The sequence below is a fragment of the Trichomonas vaginalis genome, chromosome IV (assembly GCF_026262505.1).
Source record: "Trichomonas vaginalis G3 chromosome IV, whole genome shotgun sequence".
Classification (NCBI taxonomy): Eukaryota; Parabasalia; order Trichomonadida; family Trichomonadidae; genus Trichomonas; species Trichomonas vaginalis.
In genome coordinates, this window is record NC_067206.1 from 11,991,057 (window position 1) to 12,007,662 (window position 16,606).

Consider the following 16,606-nt stretch of genomic DNA (forward strand, 5'->3'; position numbering starts at 1 on the left):
TTCAAATCTGAGATCTCTAGATGATCTTATTTACTATTATGACTTGTTTTATTTATTTTGCGGTGAAATCTAATAAAAGAGCATGGCTAAAAGTGTTAAGTGCTCCCTTAAATTTTAAAAGACAATTTCATATGAAAAGTTAGCATTTCAAGACCTAAGTTCTTACGAAACAGCGAGCGAAGCGAGATGCTTTAGTTGAAGATTTGGATCCAAAACTTCTCTTATTTGTTCCGTAAATCGAAGCTGCACGCGAAGCGAGCTGCTTGAGTTGATATTTTGCATCCAAACTCGCATCAATTTCATAACAAATTTAAAATAATGCAGGGAAACAATTCCCACTTACAAGCAAATCCAATCGCGCGCTTCACCGGTGTGTCATTTTTTACAGGTTTGTCACTTTTAGCTGAAATTACCCCTACTAAACAATTACAATAATAAATGTCACAAAATTTATAATCTTTTTGAACAACTTCATCGTTTTTCCCAAAAGTAAAATTCTCAAAATTGAATTTAATTTCTGAATTTGAGAAAGAAGAACGGTTTTTCAGTATTTGAGATGATGATTTCATTTGAATCTAAATCATATGTCTTCACTTGAAGAAATAAGAAAAGCAGAATATCCTCAGTTAGAGGATGTCATGTTCTTTGACTTTGCGGGATCAATGCCCCCTTGCACAAGTCAATCGAAGAAATTAGTTGAACTCCAAATGGAGGGTGTCAGCAATCCACACTCTCAGGCCCAAATAAATAGATCTACACTTGATATGGAAGATATGCGATATATTATAACCGATCTCTGCAAGACCTCTCTCGAAACATATGAAGTTTGTTTTACACAAAATGCTACACAAGCAATTCAGAAGTGGTCAGAACTCTTCAATTGGACAGAAAAATCACATTTCTCATACTTAATTGATGACCACAACAGTATTCTTGGCGTTCGTGCTATGGCCACGAAGAAAGGTGTCTCCGTTTCATGTGAAAAGGGCCTTCCAGAAGTCAAAGAAGGAAATCGTTGCGTTTTTGCCTACCCAATGCAATCTAACTTTTCTGGCAAGAAATATCCAATAGAATGGATCACAGAATACCAAAATAAGGGAGGCTTTGTCTTCCTTGATGGTGCTGCAGCAACTGCACCAGACTTATCTGTCCATAAGCCTGATTTCGTCTGTCTTTCCTTGTTAAAGTTGTCAGGCGCCCACGGTGGTGCTCTTTTAGTTCGCCGTGATCGCATTGACATGCTTGGCGAGTCAGTTCCAGCCGGCGGCAACGTCTTATTCTCATGTGCAAGAAGCGGAGTTTACAAATTGCTTCCAACTCTCCACCAGCGAATCGAAGCCGGCACTCAATCATACATCGACATCAGCCTTGCTCTCAAAGGTCTCGAAATCCGTCGTAAGATCGGAACAGAAGACGAAATCAAGTCAAGATTATCCGAAATTTTATCCAAGTTCTACAACGACCTCAAAGAACTCAAACACAATACAGGTTTACCACTTGTCCATTTCACTCCTGAGCGCGAGGATTCTTACGGCCCAGTTTTTTCTTTCAATCTTTTCGATGCTAACGGCTACTTAATCTCCTACCAAGACGTACAGTACTTATTCAGTGTTTTCAACGTTGTTGCGAGATTCGGCGGCCACTGCAATCCAGGCAGCGGATTCCCTGCACTCGGCTGGAAGGAAGAAGACATCGAGAAGATCGCCGAAGAGAACGAGAAAGGCGGAAAGTGCCTTTCCTCTCTTTGCGAGATCCAAGGACGTCCTGTTGGAACAATCAGAATTTCATTTGGTTCGACAACAACATCCAACGACTGCGATCGCCTTGTCGCCTTAATGAAGCACCATTTCCTCAACGGCGGTCCATGCCCACCAGTTGGAGACGTAGTTGTTCCGATGACAATCCAGAGGCTGTTTATTTTCCCAGTCCAATCAGCTCCAGGCTTCGAAGTGAAGGAGTGGAAGTTGACTCCATTCGGTTTGCTGCACGACAGAATGTGGAAAATCATGGATGCAAGTGGCGTACAGCTTAGAACGACAAACTGTACACAAGTTGCAACATTGAAGCCAACTGTCGAAGGAGATAAGCTCAAACTTAGAATCAACGGAGAAGAAATCGCAGTTCCAATTGATAATTTCGAAGAATTGGCTGAATGTCCAGAAAAGGTCAAAGAAAGCGGCCAAGTATATAAGGGAGAGGTCAATCACTTCCTTTCCAAGCATTTAAGTAGATGCTGCTATCTTGTTAAGTGCGATCCGACAAAGATTGGAAAGATGGCATTCTCCGCTGTCACAGAAGAGTCAATGCAACACCTGAACCCTGGTTTCGACATCTGGAGACTCAGAATCAACCTCCTTTTGAACGGAGCTCCAGCATTTTCAGAAGAAGGTGAAGTTAAAGGAAAATTGCAGATAGCTGATGTTCCAATCACTGCTTGGAGATGGAGAATCATTTGCAATACTTCTTCTGTTGATATAGAAACAGGAATTTCTGATAAGTCAATCTTCAGAGAAATTTTGAATGAAAGAAGTAGAAATGGTGCTTTCACGTTTGGTGTCCTATTCGCAACTAACACAAATAGCCAAATAAAGGATATCAAAGTAGGTGATAAGATTACAAATATGTAATTTCTTTATTTTATAGATATAAATATAGTTTCAAATGAAAATTATTTTTTCATATGTTCTAACAAAATATCTATTCTGAAAACAAAGATTGTTTCAAGTTATTAAGAACAAAGTTTGACTCAGAAATAACTCCGAGTCGTGAGTGAAATATCAAACACCAGATGAATATTGCATGAATCATGCAATTATTTCACACAACATTAATTTTTTTACATTCTTGATGAATGAATACAATTTAGAGATCTTGAATTATTTTGAGTTTATTTCTATCAAACTAATCATATCAATAAATGCTTAATTTATTCGGCATTATTTGATATACCATCCTTTTGCGAATATTTCCTATCTCTTGGTGCAAATATATCAATGAAAAAGATGAAAATGGGAAAACTATTCTTCATTATGCAGCAGTTGAGAATAGTAAAGATACAGCTGAACTTCTTATTTCGAATGGTACGAATATCAATGAAAAAGATAATTATGAAAGCATTCCACTTCAAAAGCACTAACCACGCTCCAGAAAATCCCTTCCAGAAGGCCATATTTCATTCTTGTTGCAAACCATCTTCCTACCCCTTTAAGCGGAATGATTATTTCGCTTTTTTCTTCCAAAATTATATCTAAATTCACAATGCGATCTTAATCTAAATGCATGAAAGAATTACATCATTACAAGGAATTTGTGATAAATGTCACTTTTCTGCTATCGGCTTTTTTCGTTCACTGAACAAAAGTGATAAAATTTTATTAAAAAGATGGATTTATTACATAGTTTTTTTGCATACAAATATAAATATGACCTGTCATTTATTAGACCTGATGTTGAAAATGAGCCATCTTATTTGAATCTTATATTCCCTTACGACTGCCGTTATTTTTCAACAAATGACTCCAATCACCGAAAACAAATTCCTTTCACTGAAAGATCGGCTTCAATTTCCAATAAAGCGTAGTAACTACCTCAATCTAGCAGTGAGTTTTAACCTTAATGCTGATGAAAATGTAATTGTACTTGTCCCAATCATAAGAGAATCTGATAGAGAAACTATTGGCTATTTTAAATGTTATTTAAATTTTCCGAAATTCAAATCTCTAAAAATTTTACTGATGCGTTTAACTTTCATGGATGCTGAAGGTAACTTAACATTTTCAATTACACGATTTGAATATATTGATCTTCCAGACAATATTAATTTAGAAAAAATACATCATATAGATGACTATCCGAGGGCGAAAGATGTCGGTGTTAGCAAAATAAGTTATTTCTATTTCCATACAGAAGAATCACTGAAAAAGGCTTTCCCTTTCTATTTAGGAATTTTTTCACTAAATAAAGACAACCAAATATTTTACTATGAAATATATCGCACACTTTTCTTCAACATTCCTATATTTAGAAGATTTGATATTAAAAAAAGAATCTATTCCCAACAAAAGAAATCTTCTAAGAAAGCTCTCATGCCAGCTAAAAAACACACTGGCTACTCTCAGCTAAAATGAGATGCTGATAAACATTACAATGCTATTAATGTCATTCTCTTTTTGTAATATGAATTACGATTCTTCTTTAAAAAAGTGACTAATAAATCTATATGGAAATCAGGAAAAGTATAAATTTGAGGATTCGAGTGCATCCTCATGGATATATTCCAGATGAAAATTTTAGTACAGTTACAGTTAAGACTTCTCATTATGAATTTACATGTAAAAGATCCATTCTTACTAAACTTTCACCCCGATTTAAAAAATATTTAGATTCGAAACCAAACATAGACATAATTAACCTCAAAGATATTATTTCTGCAGATTACAGTTCGTATTTGGCATTTTCAAATTATATAAATGGAGAAAGTTTAATTATTAATGATGAAAATGTAGAATGCATTTATAATTTAGCAACAAAATTTGGTTTTCCTGTGTTACTTAGTGTTGTGGTTCCATATTACTTTCTAGTTGATCAATTAGATAAATTAGTCAATAATAGCGAAATTATCGCACAAACCAATCCATATAGTTTAGCAATTGCTCCTATTTTCCCACTTTTCCGTATCGCATACAAGAAAGAAAGGTTTCCTTATGAATTTATTGTTAAAATTTTGCAATCCTCAAAGCTATACCCAATTTCATCCGAAACTCAACTTTTATCGCTATTAATATGCCTAAAATCTTCTAAGCAACGTGATTTTTCAAACAAGCGATTCACAGTTTCAGAAGATCTGAATTCTAAAATAAATGAATATACGAAAGGCCTCTCAATTACCGAAAAGCAAAATATTAACAGAAGTCTTTCATTTTATAAGTCAGTTGAACCTTATTCAGCAATAGAAAGATTTGAAATCCAAAGTTGTTGGAATAACTATGTTTCGAACTTGTCATCATATCCATTTTCATATGGTAGTTCTTATGATTCGACAGATTCCCTAAAATATACACTTGAATATGAATCATAAAAAAAAATTATTTCTTCTTTGTTATTGTTTGTATAATTGTAAAATATGTTTGTTGTTCATGTATTTTAATCACTAAAACTATTTTAAATCCACAATTCTAGAAAGAATTTCGAATTTTGGCAAAAAAAATTCACAATTTGCCTTCGTCCTCTATAGGATATTTCGTCTAGGCGAGATATGCTAGTTTTATTGAACCAAATCGGACTCATGAAAGAACCTGATAATTCAAAAAAGTGACAAAATGGATTCTGAAAATGAATATGATGAGAAATGGACAACTGAAGTAATAAATTTAAGACCATTTGATTCATGGTCAAAACATTCTGGAAAGATTGTTATGCTCACACATGTATCAATGGCTTATAAAACAGATTCAGATGATAACGTTTTCGGAATATTGACGGCGGAGACTTGGGATGAATCTCAAGTTCTATGCAAACTCTTTCGAAATGATTTTTCCAAGCCAATGAAGATAGTTTGGTCGCACTCACAATCAGTTTACTTATCAAATAAAGGAAATCGCGAAATTACATTAGTTTTACTAACAAAAGAAGTCTCTTAAACATCTGGTTGATTTAAATCAAATTTAAATCGAAAATTTCATTCTCATTTTAACTAATATTGAATTATTACGTAAATCTGTTATTAAGGAAATAATTACAACATAAAAAATCATAGAAAAACTTAGCCACACAAAGATTGAAATTGAAATCAAATAAAAGAAAATTATTTTAGGAAAGAAATAGTCATATACATGTCCATACCCTTAAAAAACTAAAATTTCGGTGATCATGATTCTTTTTCTTAAATTTTTTTTCTAAAATTCTTTCTCTTTCTTTTCTTTGTGTATTTTAAGCTTTTTTTTAAAAGATACTTAATAAACAAATATTTATTTATACTATATACAAATAAAAAAAATTAATAATAAATTACCGCTTTGGAGCTTGATGTAAGCTATTTTTGATATTTGATTGCTTGAACTTTTGTGCGTTTTGAGGCAATGAATTTGTATCAAATTTAACCTCTAAATCGAAAGCAAAAGTTCTATCCAAGTATTTTGTGCTTATTCTAGACATTCTGTCGACAATCTCATAAGGAATAAACCAATTGCCGCATGAATCATCATTTTTGGCAACATTTTCTGGAGTAAAAACTTGATTTAATCTTTCAATGGGAATTTGATCGATATCAATAACTTTTGAGGTTCCATTAATATGTTCCAAGACCTTTACAACTCCATTCACGATCAAAGTTGTTCTTTCTGGATCAGTTGGAACTTGAATTAAAGAATATGTTCCATTTTCAGAACAATATCTGTAATCAATGCATTTGAGCTTTGTTACAGGCACAGAAGTTGCGTAATCTACTGTAGAAGGAATTGCCGGACATAAATCAAAATTATTTTTTGATTTCATGCAAGAAATATCAACACCAATCCAATTTTTAGGATCCAATGAGTTTGGACATAATTTAAAAGCTTCATTTCCAGATAATTCTCCTGTAAAATAATTTATTGTATTTCCTGTTGAAATTGACTTGGCAGGACGAACAATAAATCCACCAGATGGATATTTCATGTAATCTACTTTGATTTTTCCACAAGAAGGTGTAAAAGTGTCAGAATACCCAACAATAACAAAGTTCATTGGGTCTCCAGCTTGTAGATATGGTGGAACGAAGAATTCTCCTGATGGTGTATAGCTTTGGTCGGTCGTAACTTTGCAGTAAAATGGATTTTCGTCTGTTGAGTCTGGACAAATAACTGTTTTTGATTTGCAAGGCTCTGTATTATCGTTTTCGGCACACAGTGTATATTTCTGATGTAATGGTTCAGGCATGGCAAATAAAAGAGGTCGTTGATATCGGATAAGTAATCTTTTGATGTCTTTGACATGAGTAGACCATCCTGTAAGATTGAAATCGAATTTTATGTACTCTTTTTGATTTGAGGCATTGCAATTTTCAATTATATTTTTACATATTGAGTTTGGAGCTAGACCTTGTAAAACATCAGCAGAATGATTTAATAAATTTGGTATGAGGGTTAAACTGCCTTCTTTTTGATTGACAGATTTGATGTATTGACAAGCTTTTGTTGAATTTACTTTCGGGCATTCCGTTGCAATTTTATTCATCAGGAATAGTTCTGACATCTCTAAATATTGTGATTTCAGAGATTCTATTGCGGAATATGTAAATTGATATCGATAAATCGATTCCATATAAGAAATAAAAGCGCTAATCCATGAAAAACCGTAGGATTTGGTATCCTTAACTGGAACATCGTAGTATTTATCAACTGAATAATATTCTGGGATCTCAAAATTCTCTGTTGGAATTAGAATTATTGGATCGCTTTGTGTTAGCATTGAAACTAAGGCAGATATTATAGTAACTGCGCAAGATATTGACACTATACCAATCAAATTTGCTTTGAAGTTTTTCGGATTTAGAAGAAACATTTCCAACTTCACAGCAATTTGAAATTGCACAATGTTGGGTATTAAAGCATTGAATATACACTTATAAAAATTTATTTATTAGATCATATCTCAAAAGTGAAATCAAATGAAATTCAAACCTTTTATCACAAAGAATGTTCATATAGGATTTTGAAAGTGCATATCGATTTATAATTTATCTGAAGCTAAAATTGAGAAAAATACATTTACTAGACTAAAATTAGGATTATAAAACTTGTTTCAAAGTAATATGCATATACCATCTGAAGTATTCTGTGGTACTACTTCTTTCACAGCACCTTTCGTCTTTAGAAATTCAATAATTTCTTCAGTACTAAATTTTTTGGCATAAAACAATGGTGTCTGATGATGCTCATTCTCATAGTTTACATCAGCACCGAAATCATCGATAATCATGGAAACCAACGAATTCATGCAAAATCCTGAGCAAAAAACAAGCGAATCATTGAAATTACGATTAATTCCCATTTGAATTAAAAATAGTTCTAAATTGAACCACTCTGCGCAACTTCTTACATTGATTTCAATTCCAAAATTATTATAAAGATACATTGATTGGTCAATGCTGTGTTTTTGGATACTGTATTCCATGCATTAGCTATCGGATGTCATTGTCTGAAACAATTCATGAATTATATCAGGATTTGCCCCAAGAAAACTAAGTTGGAGGCAATTATTGCTTATAGATGCCCCATTACTTCGCAAAATTCGAAAACAGTTTACAGATCCATAATATGAACACCATTCAAGCAGAGATTTTCCATTGATTTGTTGATTATAATTAAAATTTTCATCTGACAACATATATTTTACAAAACTATCATTATCATCGGTCATTAAATAATACAACAGACTGTCTCTTGGGAAAATATCAAGTATCTGGTCAATTGTTTCATTTCCATAAACAGAATTTTTGAGGTCCCCTTTAATATTGTAATGTTTTATTACTAGCGCTTGAAACCTTCCAAAAAGGGAGTAATCACTTGCCAAAATATTTGGTTTGTAAAAATCATATAATTTTTTATAAAGTTCCCAATAAATTTTAAGATTGTGGTTGCCAGTGGTACTAGCCATTTCGATGATTTTCAGTACTTTTTTCAACGGAAGTTTATATTTGTCAATAAGTATATTGCAAATCGAATCAAAGAGGAGATTTATATCTGTGCTTTGGTCTAAATGAAAAATTGTATTGATTGTGTTGAAATTGTCACTAAATCTCTCCCTAATAAAGCTATTGTACTCTTCAAGATCTTCTCACAATATTTTGAACTCAATTTCAATACGCATTCAATAGTTTACTATAGAATAATAACGTATTATTTCCAAATATTAAATGATTTTTTAAAAAAAATCTGACAACTTGAAATTCAATTTTTTTCTGATGTGTTTCAGTCTTGTTTTCACTTGTAAGCATCAAATAATTGCTGTTCTAAAGCATGAGTGAAGTCACAAAACAATATTTGCTTTACAAATCTATATTCAATTAACTATACATGAAATAATAAATATATTTACAAACAAAATAAACAAATATATATAGTGGGCTATTGATCAGAAGAACGTTGGAATTGGATCTCCGAAGCGCCCACTTGTTTGTGAAATTGGTTTTCTTGGTTCGACAGAAGAAGATGCTCGAGGCTTAACAAGAGAAGTTTGCAAATCGTAATTGCCAGGGCCAGGTATTTGTTCACTAATATTTTGCCAATTTTCGTGATTAAGGCTGTGTCTTGACATAATTGACCTTGGCCTTGTTTCTATCAGCGGACTTTCGTATTTTTGGAATTCACATGGTCCTGGAGGTTCTGGATCTGGTTTTTTGAGATTCTTTGGAGCAGATAACGTGAAATCTTTTGGTTTGGTCTTATTTGGTGGCGATTCGATGTATCCTTTTTCTGGTATTTTCGGATCGTATTCATTTGGTGAAGGAGTAATATCTGAAAGTGTTTTTCTGGCTTGTTTAACTCGAGGTCTAAATTTATATCCATTTCCACGTCCAATAGTATCAGGAAGAGTGTATGCACAAGGATCTGGAACTTCTGATGGTTTTGCTTCTGGAAAATTTCGCCCGGTTTGATTTGCCCATTGTGCGGTTGGATTTCTTTCATATTCATCTTCTGTAGGGAAGTATTTCATAATTTCACGCTTTTTCATTTCTTTTTCTTTCTTTTTGAGCAATTTTTCTTCTTTCTTTTCCTCGTCTTCTGTTTTTTCTTTCTTTGGACGAGTTTTTAGATTAAAGCATGGATGTAACACTTTTGGATTCGCTTTACGTTCCTTTTGAGGCTCATCGTTGTCTTCTTCCTCTTCTTCCATCTCAGTTTTCTTCCTTTTCTTATGTAATATATCCTCCTGAACTATACCGGGTATGTAGTGCAATATCTTAGTCCGTTTTTCTTCATAGGAATAGAATGCAGGTCTATTCGAAAATGTACGTTTTTTATCAATTTCAGGATTTCGCACTCCAATCGTCCGTCCTTTTGCTTTCGATAGCTGTGGTGTGTAAGATCCGGGTCCAATATCAGCATCTGTTTTATATTGTTTTTGTAATCTGAATAATCTTCCTTCAGGATCGGTAATATAGCCTAAACAATCTTCTCCAGCATTTCCTGATATGGGAGCTCTGTACCCAGATTCATTTGCATCATCAATGAGCCTCTTAATTGATGTTGCAAATCGCTTCTTTTCATCATTCATAATTTTTTTTTCTTACATTGGCACTTTTTACAAAATCATTAGTGTAAATTTTCCTGGGTAAATCAGAGCTATGGATATGAAAGTGTAAGATGAAATTGGAGATTATGAAGAACTGATCTAGAGTCAGAACTTCGTAGCTCCCAGATCTTAAATAATGCAAAAAATTCAGTAAATGATATTTTTGAATTTTCTCGTGAGAACTAGAGAATGATATAAATGTGCTATGCTTATATAGCCCACCATCTAATTTCCCCTCTAAAATATGAAAAAAGAAATGATTCAATTGAACAGATCATAGGAAGTTTCTCATATTTAGAAGATTAAATGTTAGCTGTGGTGTACTTATTTAATGTTAATATATCACATATAACGATTCCTTATAGAAAGATCAAAATATTGAATGATAGAAAATTTATTAAATCTTTTGCTGATTAGCAGCAAGTTCCAACCTTTTGGCCTGGTGGTAGGGAGACAATTTGGATTGGAAGTGGATTACTATTAATTCCTCGTTTAACAAGAGTTTGTGCACAAAGAAGGAAGACTTCGTCAATTCCTATATCCTCTTTTGCACTTGTTTCAGCAAATAAGCAACCATATTGATTTGCTAGGTTCTTTCCTTGTTCTTCAGTGATATACTCAAGTTCCTTGAGATCTGCTTTATTGCCAACAATAACCCTGAGAAGGTTTTTATCACATTTTTGATCGAGTTCATTCATCCAAAAGCTGACTTTTTCAAAGCTTTCCTTATTTGTTTTATCGTAGACAATCAAAGCAACATGTGAATATCCAAAATATGATCTTGTGATTGCAAGAAATCTTTCTTGGCCTTCTGTATCCCATATTTGCATCTTCACCTTCTTATCATCAACATCAATGGTATGAATTCTGAAATCGACTCCAATTGTTGAGATGAATTGATTTGAGAATAAATCATCAGTATATCTTAAGAGAATGTTACTCTTACCAACTCCAGAGTCACCGATAATTATCACTTTGAAGAGATAGTCATAGTCTTGAGTGGACATCTTGTAATAATGATTTGAATAATCAATACGTTTTTTCAATTCAATTTTTGGTGGGAAAAACGGACGGTTTTGTCAAAACCAACGGTTATTGATTAATTGATTTTCAGATTTTAATGAAAATTTTGGAAAGTGAATGGAATAGGAAAAATATTTGGAAGTTAAGGAAGCAACTAAAATTCTGTTAATTCATTTACACAATTTTTTCAAACACAAGTGCACGTTCAATACCCTTACATCACAATGTAAACATCGTTGTTAAATAAATCATGATTTTTTATGTAAAATTAAAATATTTTGCACTTGGATTTACATAAAAATCATGTTGAAGCAATAAATCTTTCATTTTAGCATTTGCATCTATAAGTATTCTCAATACTCTATTAAAACTGTATAATTAAACAGTTTTGGCTGAATATTCGAACAATGTTCTCATTTTTTCAGGAGAGTGAGAGAAGGTATATCTTTTATGTTCTCTACATACGTTTTTATTAGGCTTTTCATGATTTTGGAAACTCAAAAAAAATTGATTATAAATTTTGCAAAGAGAGATAATTGGAGCGATAATATTCAATATCCTTTTTATAACAAAATAAGTGGCGTTGTTATATTTGGAATAACTGTTGTTATTTCTGTAAAAAAACAGAGTTGAAATTTTGCGCACGTTTATCTTTGCAAAGAATGAATCAAATTTTCAAAGAAAATCAAGCGCAATATTATATGAATACTTCGTCAACAAACCCAGCTTATTCTTCATGGACGTCAAGCAAAAATTTTGTAACGCAGAGTTCATCAGTTAAAGCCGAGATGGAAAAAATTCAATCACAACTTAACGAAAATCAATCTTCAGAAAATTACGATTCAAGTATGCAAAATAGAGATTCATCTTCAATTGCAAATGATATATTAGACTCAAATAGCGGACAAGAATCTGATATTGTTGCACCCTCATCTCCAAAATCAGGTGGGACAGCTATTACAGTTGTTATTCGTGTCAGACCTCCAAATAATACCGAGAAAAATGGACCACCCGGCCAATTAATTCGTGTTGTAGATGAAAAATGCTTAGTGTTTGACCCACCAGGAGAAAGACAGCAGAAACAATCATTTATATCATCATCGAGAGATCGATCTAAGGACATTAGCTTTGGTTTTGATAAAATTTTTGACGAAGATGCAACACAAGAAGATGTCTTCGATATGGTAAAGAATACTGTATTCCAGGAAGAAGGTGGACTCCTTGATGGATACAACTGTACAGTTTTTGCATATGGTGCAACAGGATCAGGAAAAACATTTAGTATGGCTGGTACCCAAGAAAACCCAGGAATCATGGCAAGATCTGTTGAATACATTTTCCAATCGATCCAGAACCAAACAGGTAGAAGTGCTAAGATATGTATATCTTACATGGAAATATATAATGAAGTTATTCGTGATTTGCTTCAGCCATCAGATGCGAAAGGAAAAGAACTTAAAATTGTTGATGACCCTCAAAAAGGAATTATTGTAACTGGATTGAGCCATAGATATCCAACAACAACAGCAGAAGTTCTTGAATTAATTCAGATCGGTAATGCTAATAGAACACAAGCACCAACAGAAGCAAATGCAAATTCCTCGAGATCCCATGCAATTTTGCAAATCATTGTTGAAAATTGCGATGATGTTCCTGGCCTTACGACTGTTTCAAAAGTTGGAAAACTCAGCCTTATTGACCTTGCAGGAAGTGAACGAGCAACAACAAATACAGGTGTTAGACTTCGCGAAACTGCCAAAATCAACTGTTCTCTTCTCGCATTAGGAAATTGCATTACAGCTTTATGCAATGGATCCTCCCATATTCCTTTCCGTCAATCGAAATTAACAAGACTGCTGATGGATTCACTTGGTGGAAACTGCAAGACAATTTACTTATCATGCATTTCTCCAAGCTACATGACATATGAAGATACATTCAATACTCTTCAGTATGCAAACAAAGCTAAAAACATCAAAATTAACATCAAAAAGAATACAGTTAATGTCAAAGCTCATGTCGCTGAGTACCAGCAGATGATTGAGAAGCTTCGTGATCAAGTTCATACTCTCCAGTCACGGGCTGTTAATCTTCCTTTAGTCACAAATTATGGAAGAACATGTGATCAATTATTGGAAATTCAGAAGCATAAAATAACATCACTTCTCAACAAGAGTTTTCCAAAATCAGATGCATCAATACAAGAAAAGTATGAAGCAGTAAGGAAGATTCCAGCTGTTGAGTTCCAAAGGAAATGCGCACAAAGAGTTGCTGCTTACACTCAAGAGAGCTTGAAGACAAGGCCAACAGATGAAACTCAGAAGAAATGGTTGGAAAGAGAACAACAAATCAGACAACTGAATTTAGAAATATATGGATTGAGATTAACAGCTGAATTGTATCAATCACAGCTTGATATTCAATCACAGCTAATTGATGAGATATCAAAACAACGCGCAAATCCAACTATTCCTAAGAAAGTTCCTAAAATCGAAATCCCAGAGCAAAAATTGGAATCTGATGCATCACATAATAATAATATTATGCTATCAGAGAATAGCGGCTTATTAAGTAGTGATGTAGATTCCAACGTCGCTTCCATTCCTTCGATTTTGGATTCTGTCAGATTATTAACAGATGATTTTGTTTCAGATTCACTGAACGAATCTGAATCTTATAAACCAAAACAAAACAGATTTGGAGCAAGGCCTATTTCTGCAAGAAGAAGAACAGATAATAGTATTGGAGGAATGCAGAACAATGCAGATGCAGATAATATGTCTATTTATTCTTCTGCTTCAATGATGTCTTCTGATGGATCAGCATTGAAGAAGAAGAAATCTATCAACATTAGGGAGCAATTCCAGATTTTGAAAGCTCAGAAAGAGAAACTACGACAGAGTGTGACTAGCCGTGGTTTAATCTGATTTGTGTAGTTTAAATCTTTTATTGTTTATTTGAAATATAGTTAAAAATTTATTTTATTGTTAGGAATTATACACTTTCGTTCTTTCGTAAAATTGAAAAGCATATTTAAATTGTTTGAAAATACTCATCATTTTGTTTTGTTGATGAAATGAAAATTATTTGACACGTAAACTCATATTTGACAGAAAAATATAAAATGTCAATGAATCACGATCTCATAGTTGAATGGATCAGATCCTTTAGCTGCATAGAGGAATCTGATTGCAAGACCTTCGAATCACTAAGCTCCGGCTTTGCTTTTGCAAAATTATACAATTTTGCAACTGATGGAAAATTTGATATGAACTCACTTCTTCAGCTTAAGAAAGAAGATGACTGGCTTACTTCCATGAAAAATATCCGTCAATTAGCAAAAGAATTCGAACCAGCATTCGCAGACAAAGGAATTAAAATTTCAATCGAAGCTACACAAGTTGCAAGGAGATCAAAACCAGAAGCATTACCTAACTTGGTAATGGCTGTGATCTGCTTCATGTTTGATTCGCCTCATAAAAAAGAAGTCAGCGAAATTACCAAGAAATGCTCAGAAGCATGCCAGAATGAAATCAAATCAATTCTCATAGCAAATAAAGTCAATACTGCAGGTTCAGAGCCGAAAGAAGCCGAACCAGAACGCCCTGCCCCTGTAGCTGAAACAAAGCCAGTTGAAGAGAAACCACAAGCTGCTTCCACAACAACATCATCCGCTGCTACGCGTACAGCTATCAGAAGACTCGAAGTAAAGAACCGTTCTTTGAATTCTGAACTTGAAAAATTGCAAGCAGAACTCAAAGAGATTCAAAACTCGAAATCAGAATCTGTATCATTACCACCAGAAGTTTTATCAGTTAAAAACGATTTAGAAACAGCAAAAGAAGAAAATACGAAATTACAGAAAGAATTAGCAGAATTCCCAGACATCCCAGACTCGGATAAAATAGCTTTACAAAATGAAATTACATCATTACAGCAAAAACTTGCAAAAATAAATGAAGATTCGAATGCTGCTTTATCTCCTGAAAAACTATCCGAAATGAATGACCCAGACGTACAGAACTTGCTCAAGCAGATCAAAGAAGCAGAAGATATTCTCAAACCAGAATATGAAAACGAATTAAGAGCAAAAGTCGATAAATTCAAAGAAGTAGCCACAAAAATGAAGAAATCTGTCAAGAGCAAGCAGAAAGAAATCGGAGATACTAAGCCAGAAGCAGAAAGTGGCGAATCAGGAGAATTAGAATCCCAAATTTCGGAAATCACAGCTCGTAATAATAAGATAAATACAGAAATAGTAGAAATAATGGCAAAATTAGACGCTATAGAGAAAAATAAAACAAAGAATTCTTTCCTCGAGCACTTGAGAACTTCAGATGCATTCCTTTCTATTCACTAAACATATTACTATTATTTTAATTTATATTTTTTACTGAACAAGCAAAATAAAAAAAAATGTCGGACAAAATTTATGAAAATATGCTTTGAATTGATAATGTTTAGACTTTTTTATTGCCTATGGCATGTAGTATCTTTGGTATCACTAATTTTAAGCAGATTCGATTGATTTCCATAATAACAGGAAATTTATGGAAATCGACTTCGTAAATATAAAAAATGAACTCAGGGATAATAATAATGTTAATATCAGAAACTGTATAAGAAGTTGAAAAACAAATATTCAATTTTATATTCAAAATTCTGTTAAACAGTATGAAATTTTAAGGAGTATTTGGATATCATACAATAGAAATATAAGATGATTCATTGTGATCTCCATTTCGTATTAATTAGCTAATATTTTGCAATTGTGTGTTTTTTTACAAATCAAGGATAACATAGAATTCGGATGCGCCAGGTGTTGTATCTACTTTCATTGATGCATATGTAATGGCCTTAACTTCAGTGCGGCGAAAATCTGCATGCTTCTTCATGTCAAATAACTCTCCATAACCAGTAGCCTCAATTTCGAGATTAACAAAATCGCATTTAGTAACTTTAATACGTGTGGCAACAAAATCTTCTGCATCAAAGACATAAAGCCATTCATCCAAGAAGTTATAAAGAAGATTTTGTGCATCTTTACCCTTAACTGAGATGCTGTGTGTTGTTTCTTCTTTGAAGTTGTCAGTTTCGAACATAACTTCAAAGAAAGCTTTTCCAAGTTGTTCTAATGTGACATCTGGCTGTGGCCCCCAAGCATGGAGTTGAATATCTGCTGGATGGTCTATGAACTCCCACTTAGCTTCAGTATACATTTAATTATAATAATTTCTCTTATTCTCAATTTTTTTCCTCATTCAAATCAAAATTTTGGGAAAAAAATTCAAAATTCATAAAAAATTCCGAC

General features: G+C 33.3%; 9 protein-coding genes across 9 annotated transcripts, besides 3 other annotated features; 5 read left to right on the plus strand and 4 right to left on the minus strand.

Annotated features, from left to right (window-relative positions):
* Positions 1-172: 172 nt before the first annotated feature.
* Positions 173-279: a mobile genetic element.
* A 74-nt stretch (positions 280-353) lies between these two features.
* Positions 354-420: a mobile genetic element.
* Positions 392-420: a terminal%2Cinverted (terminal inverted repeat of MuDR-3_TvMULE3 transposon ID:TVAGG3_0075320).
* Positions 421-563: 143 nt separating this feature from the next.
* TVAGG3_0075330 (molybdenum cofactor sulfurtransferase protein) lies at positions 564-3,639 on the plus strand (the record flags this gene model as incomplete). The annotated part of the gene is made up of 1 exon (XM_001314079.2): positions 585-2,627. The coding sequence occupies one exon, from the start codon at positions 585-587 to the stop codon at positions 2,625-2,627; it is 2,043 nt and encodes a 680-aa protein (XP_001314087.1).
* Positions 3,640-3,721: 82 nt separating this feature from the next.
* TVAGG3_0075340 (POZ domain family) lies at positions 3,722-5,077 on the plus strand (the record flags this gene model as incomplete). The annotated part of the gene is made up of 1 exon (XM_001314080.1): positions 4,220-5,077. The coding sequence occupies one exon, from the start codon at positions 4,220-4,222 to the stop codon at positions 5,075-5,077; it is 858 nt and encodes a 285-aa protein (XP_001314088.1).
* A 241-nt stretch (positions 5,078-5,318) lies between these two features.
* TVAGG3_0075350 (uncharacterized protein) lies at positions 5,319-5,639 on the plus strand (the record flags this gene model as incomplete). Its single annotated transcript, XM_001314081.1, has 1 exon — positions 5,319-5,639. One exon carries the CDS (start codon positions 5,319-5,321, stop codon positions 5,637-5,639), a length of 321 nt encoding a protein of 106 aa, XP_001314089.1.
* A 340-nt stretch (positions 5,640-5,979) lies between these two features.
* Positions 5,980-7,553, minus strand: TVAGG3_0075360 (papain family cysteine protease domain containing protein family; the record flags this gene model as incomplete). Its single annotated transcript, XM_001314082.1, has 1 exon — positions 6,007-7,446. One exon carries the CDS (start codon positions 7,444-7,446, stop codon positions 6,007-6,009), a length of 1,440 nt encoding a protein of 479 aa, XP_001314090.1.
* A 1,512-nt stretch (positions 7,554-9,065) lies between these two features.
* On the minus strand, positions 9,066-10,262 carry TVAGG3_0075370 (uncharacterized protein; the record flags this gene model as incomplete). The annotated part of the gene is made up of 1 exon (XM_001314083.1): positions 9,112-10,254. The coding sequence occupies one exon, from the start codon at positions 10,252-10,254 to the stop codon at positions 9,112-9,114; it is 1,143 nt and encodes a 380-aa protein (XP_001314091.1).
* A 423-nt stretch (positions 10,263-10,685) lies between these two features.
* TVAGG3_0075380 (small Rab GTPase Rab1c) lies at positions 10,686-11,279 on the minus strand (the record flags this gene model as incomplete). Its single annotated transcript, XM_001314084.1, has 1 exon — positions 10,686-11,279. The coding sequence occupies one exon, from the start codon at positions 11,277-11,279 to the stop codon at positions 10,686-10,688; it is 594 nt and encodes a 197-aa protein (XP_001314092.1).
* A 652-nt stretch (positions 11,280-11,931) lies between these two features.
* TVAGG3_0075390 (kinesin-related family) lies at positions 11,932-14,290 on the plus strand (the record flags this gene model as incomplete). Its single annotated transcript, XM_001314085.1, has 1 exon — positions 11,958-14,222. One exon carries the CDS (start codon positions 11,958-11,960, stop codon positions 14,220-14,222), a length of 2,265 nt encoding a protein of 754 aa, XP_001314093.1.
* Positions 14,291-14,419: 129 nt separating this feature from the next.
* Positions 14,420-15,655, plus strand: TVAGG3_0075400 (uncharacterized protein; the record flags this gene model as incomplete). Its single annotated transcript, XM_001314086.1, has 1 exon — positions 14,420-15,655. The coding sequence occupies one exon, from the start codon at positions 14,420-14,422 to the stop codon at positions 15,653-15,655; it is 1,236 nt and encodes a 411-aa protein (XP_001314094.1).
* Positions 15,656-15,719: 64 nt separating this feature from the next.
* TVAGG3_0075410 (zinc finger and BTB domain containing 8 opposite strand) lies at positions 15,720-16,524 on the minus strand (the record flags this gene model as incomplete). The annotated part of the gene is made up of 1 exon (XM_001314087.2): positions 16,077-16,514. The coding sequence occupies one exon, from the start codon at positions 16,512-16,514 to the stop codon at positions 16,077-16,079; it is 438 nt and encodes a 145-aa protein (XP_001314095.1).
* Positions 16,525-16,606: the final 82 nt, after the last annotated feature.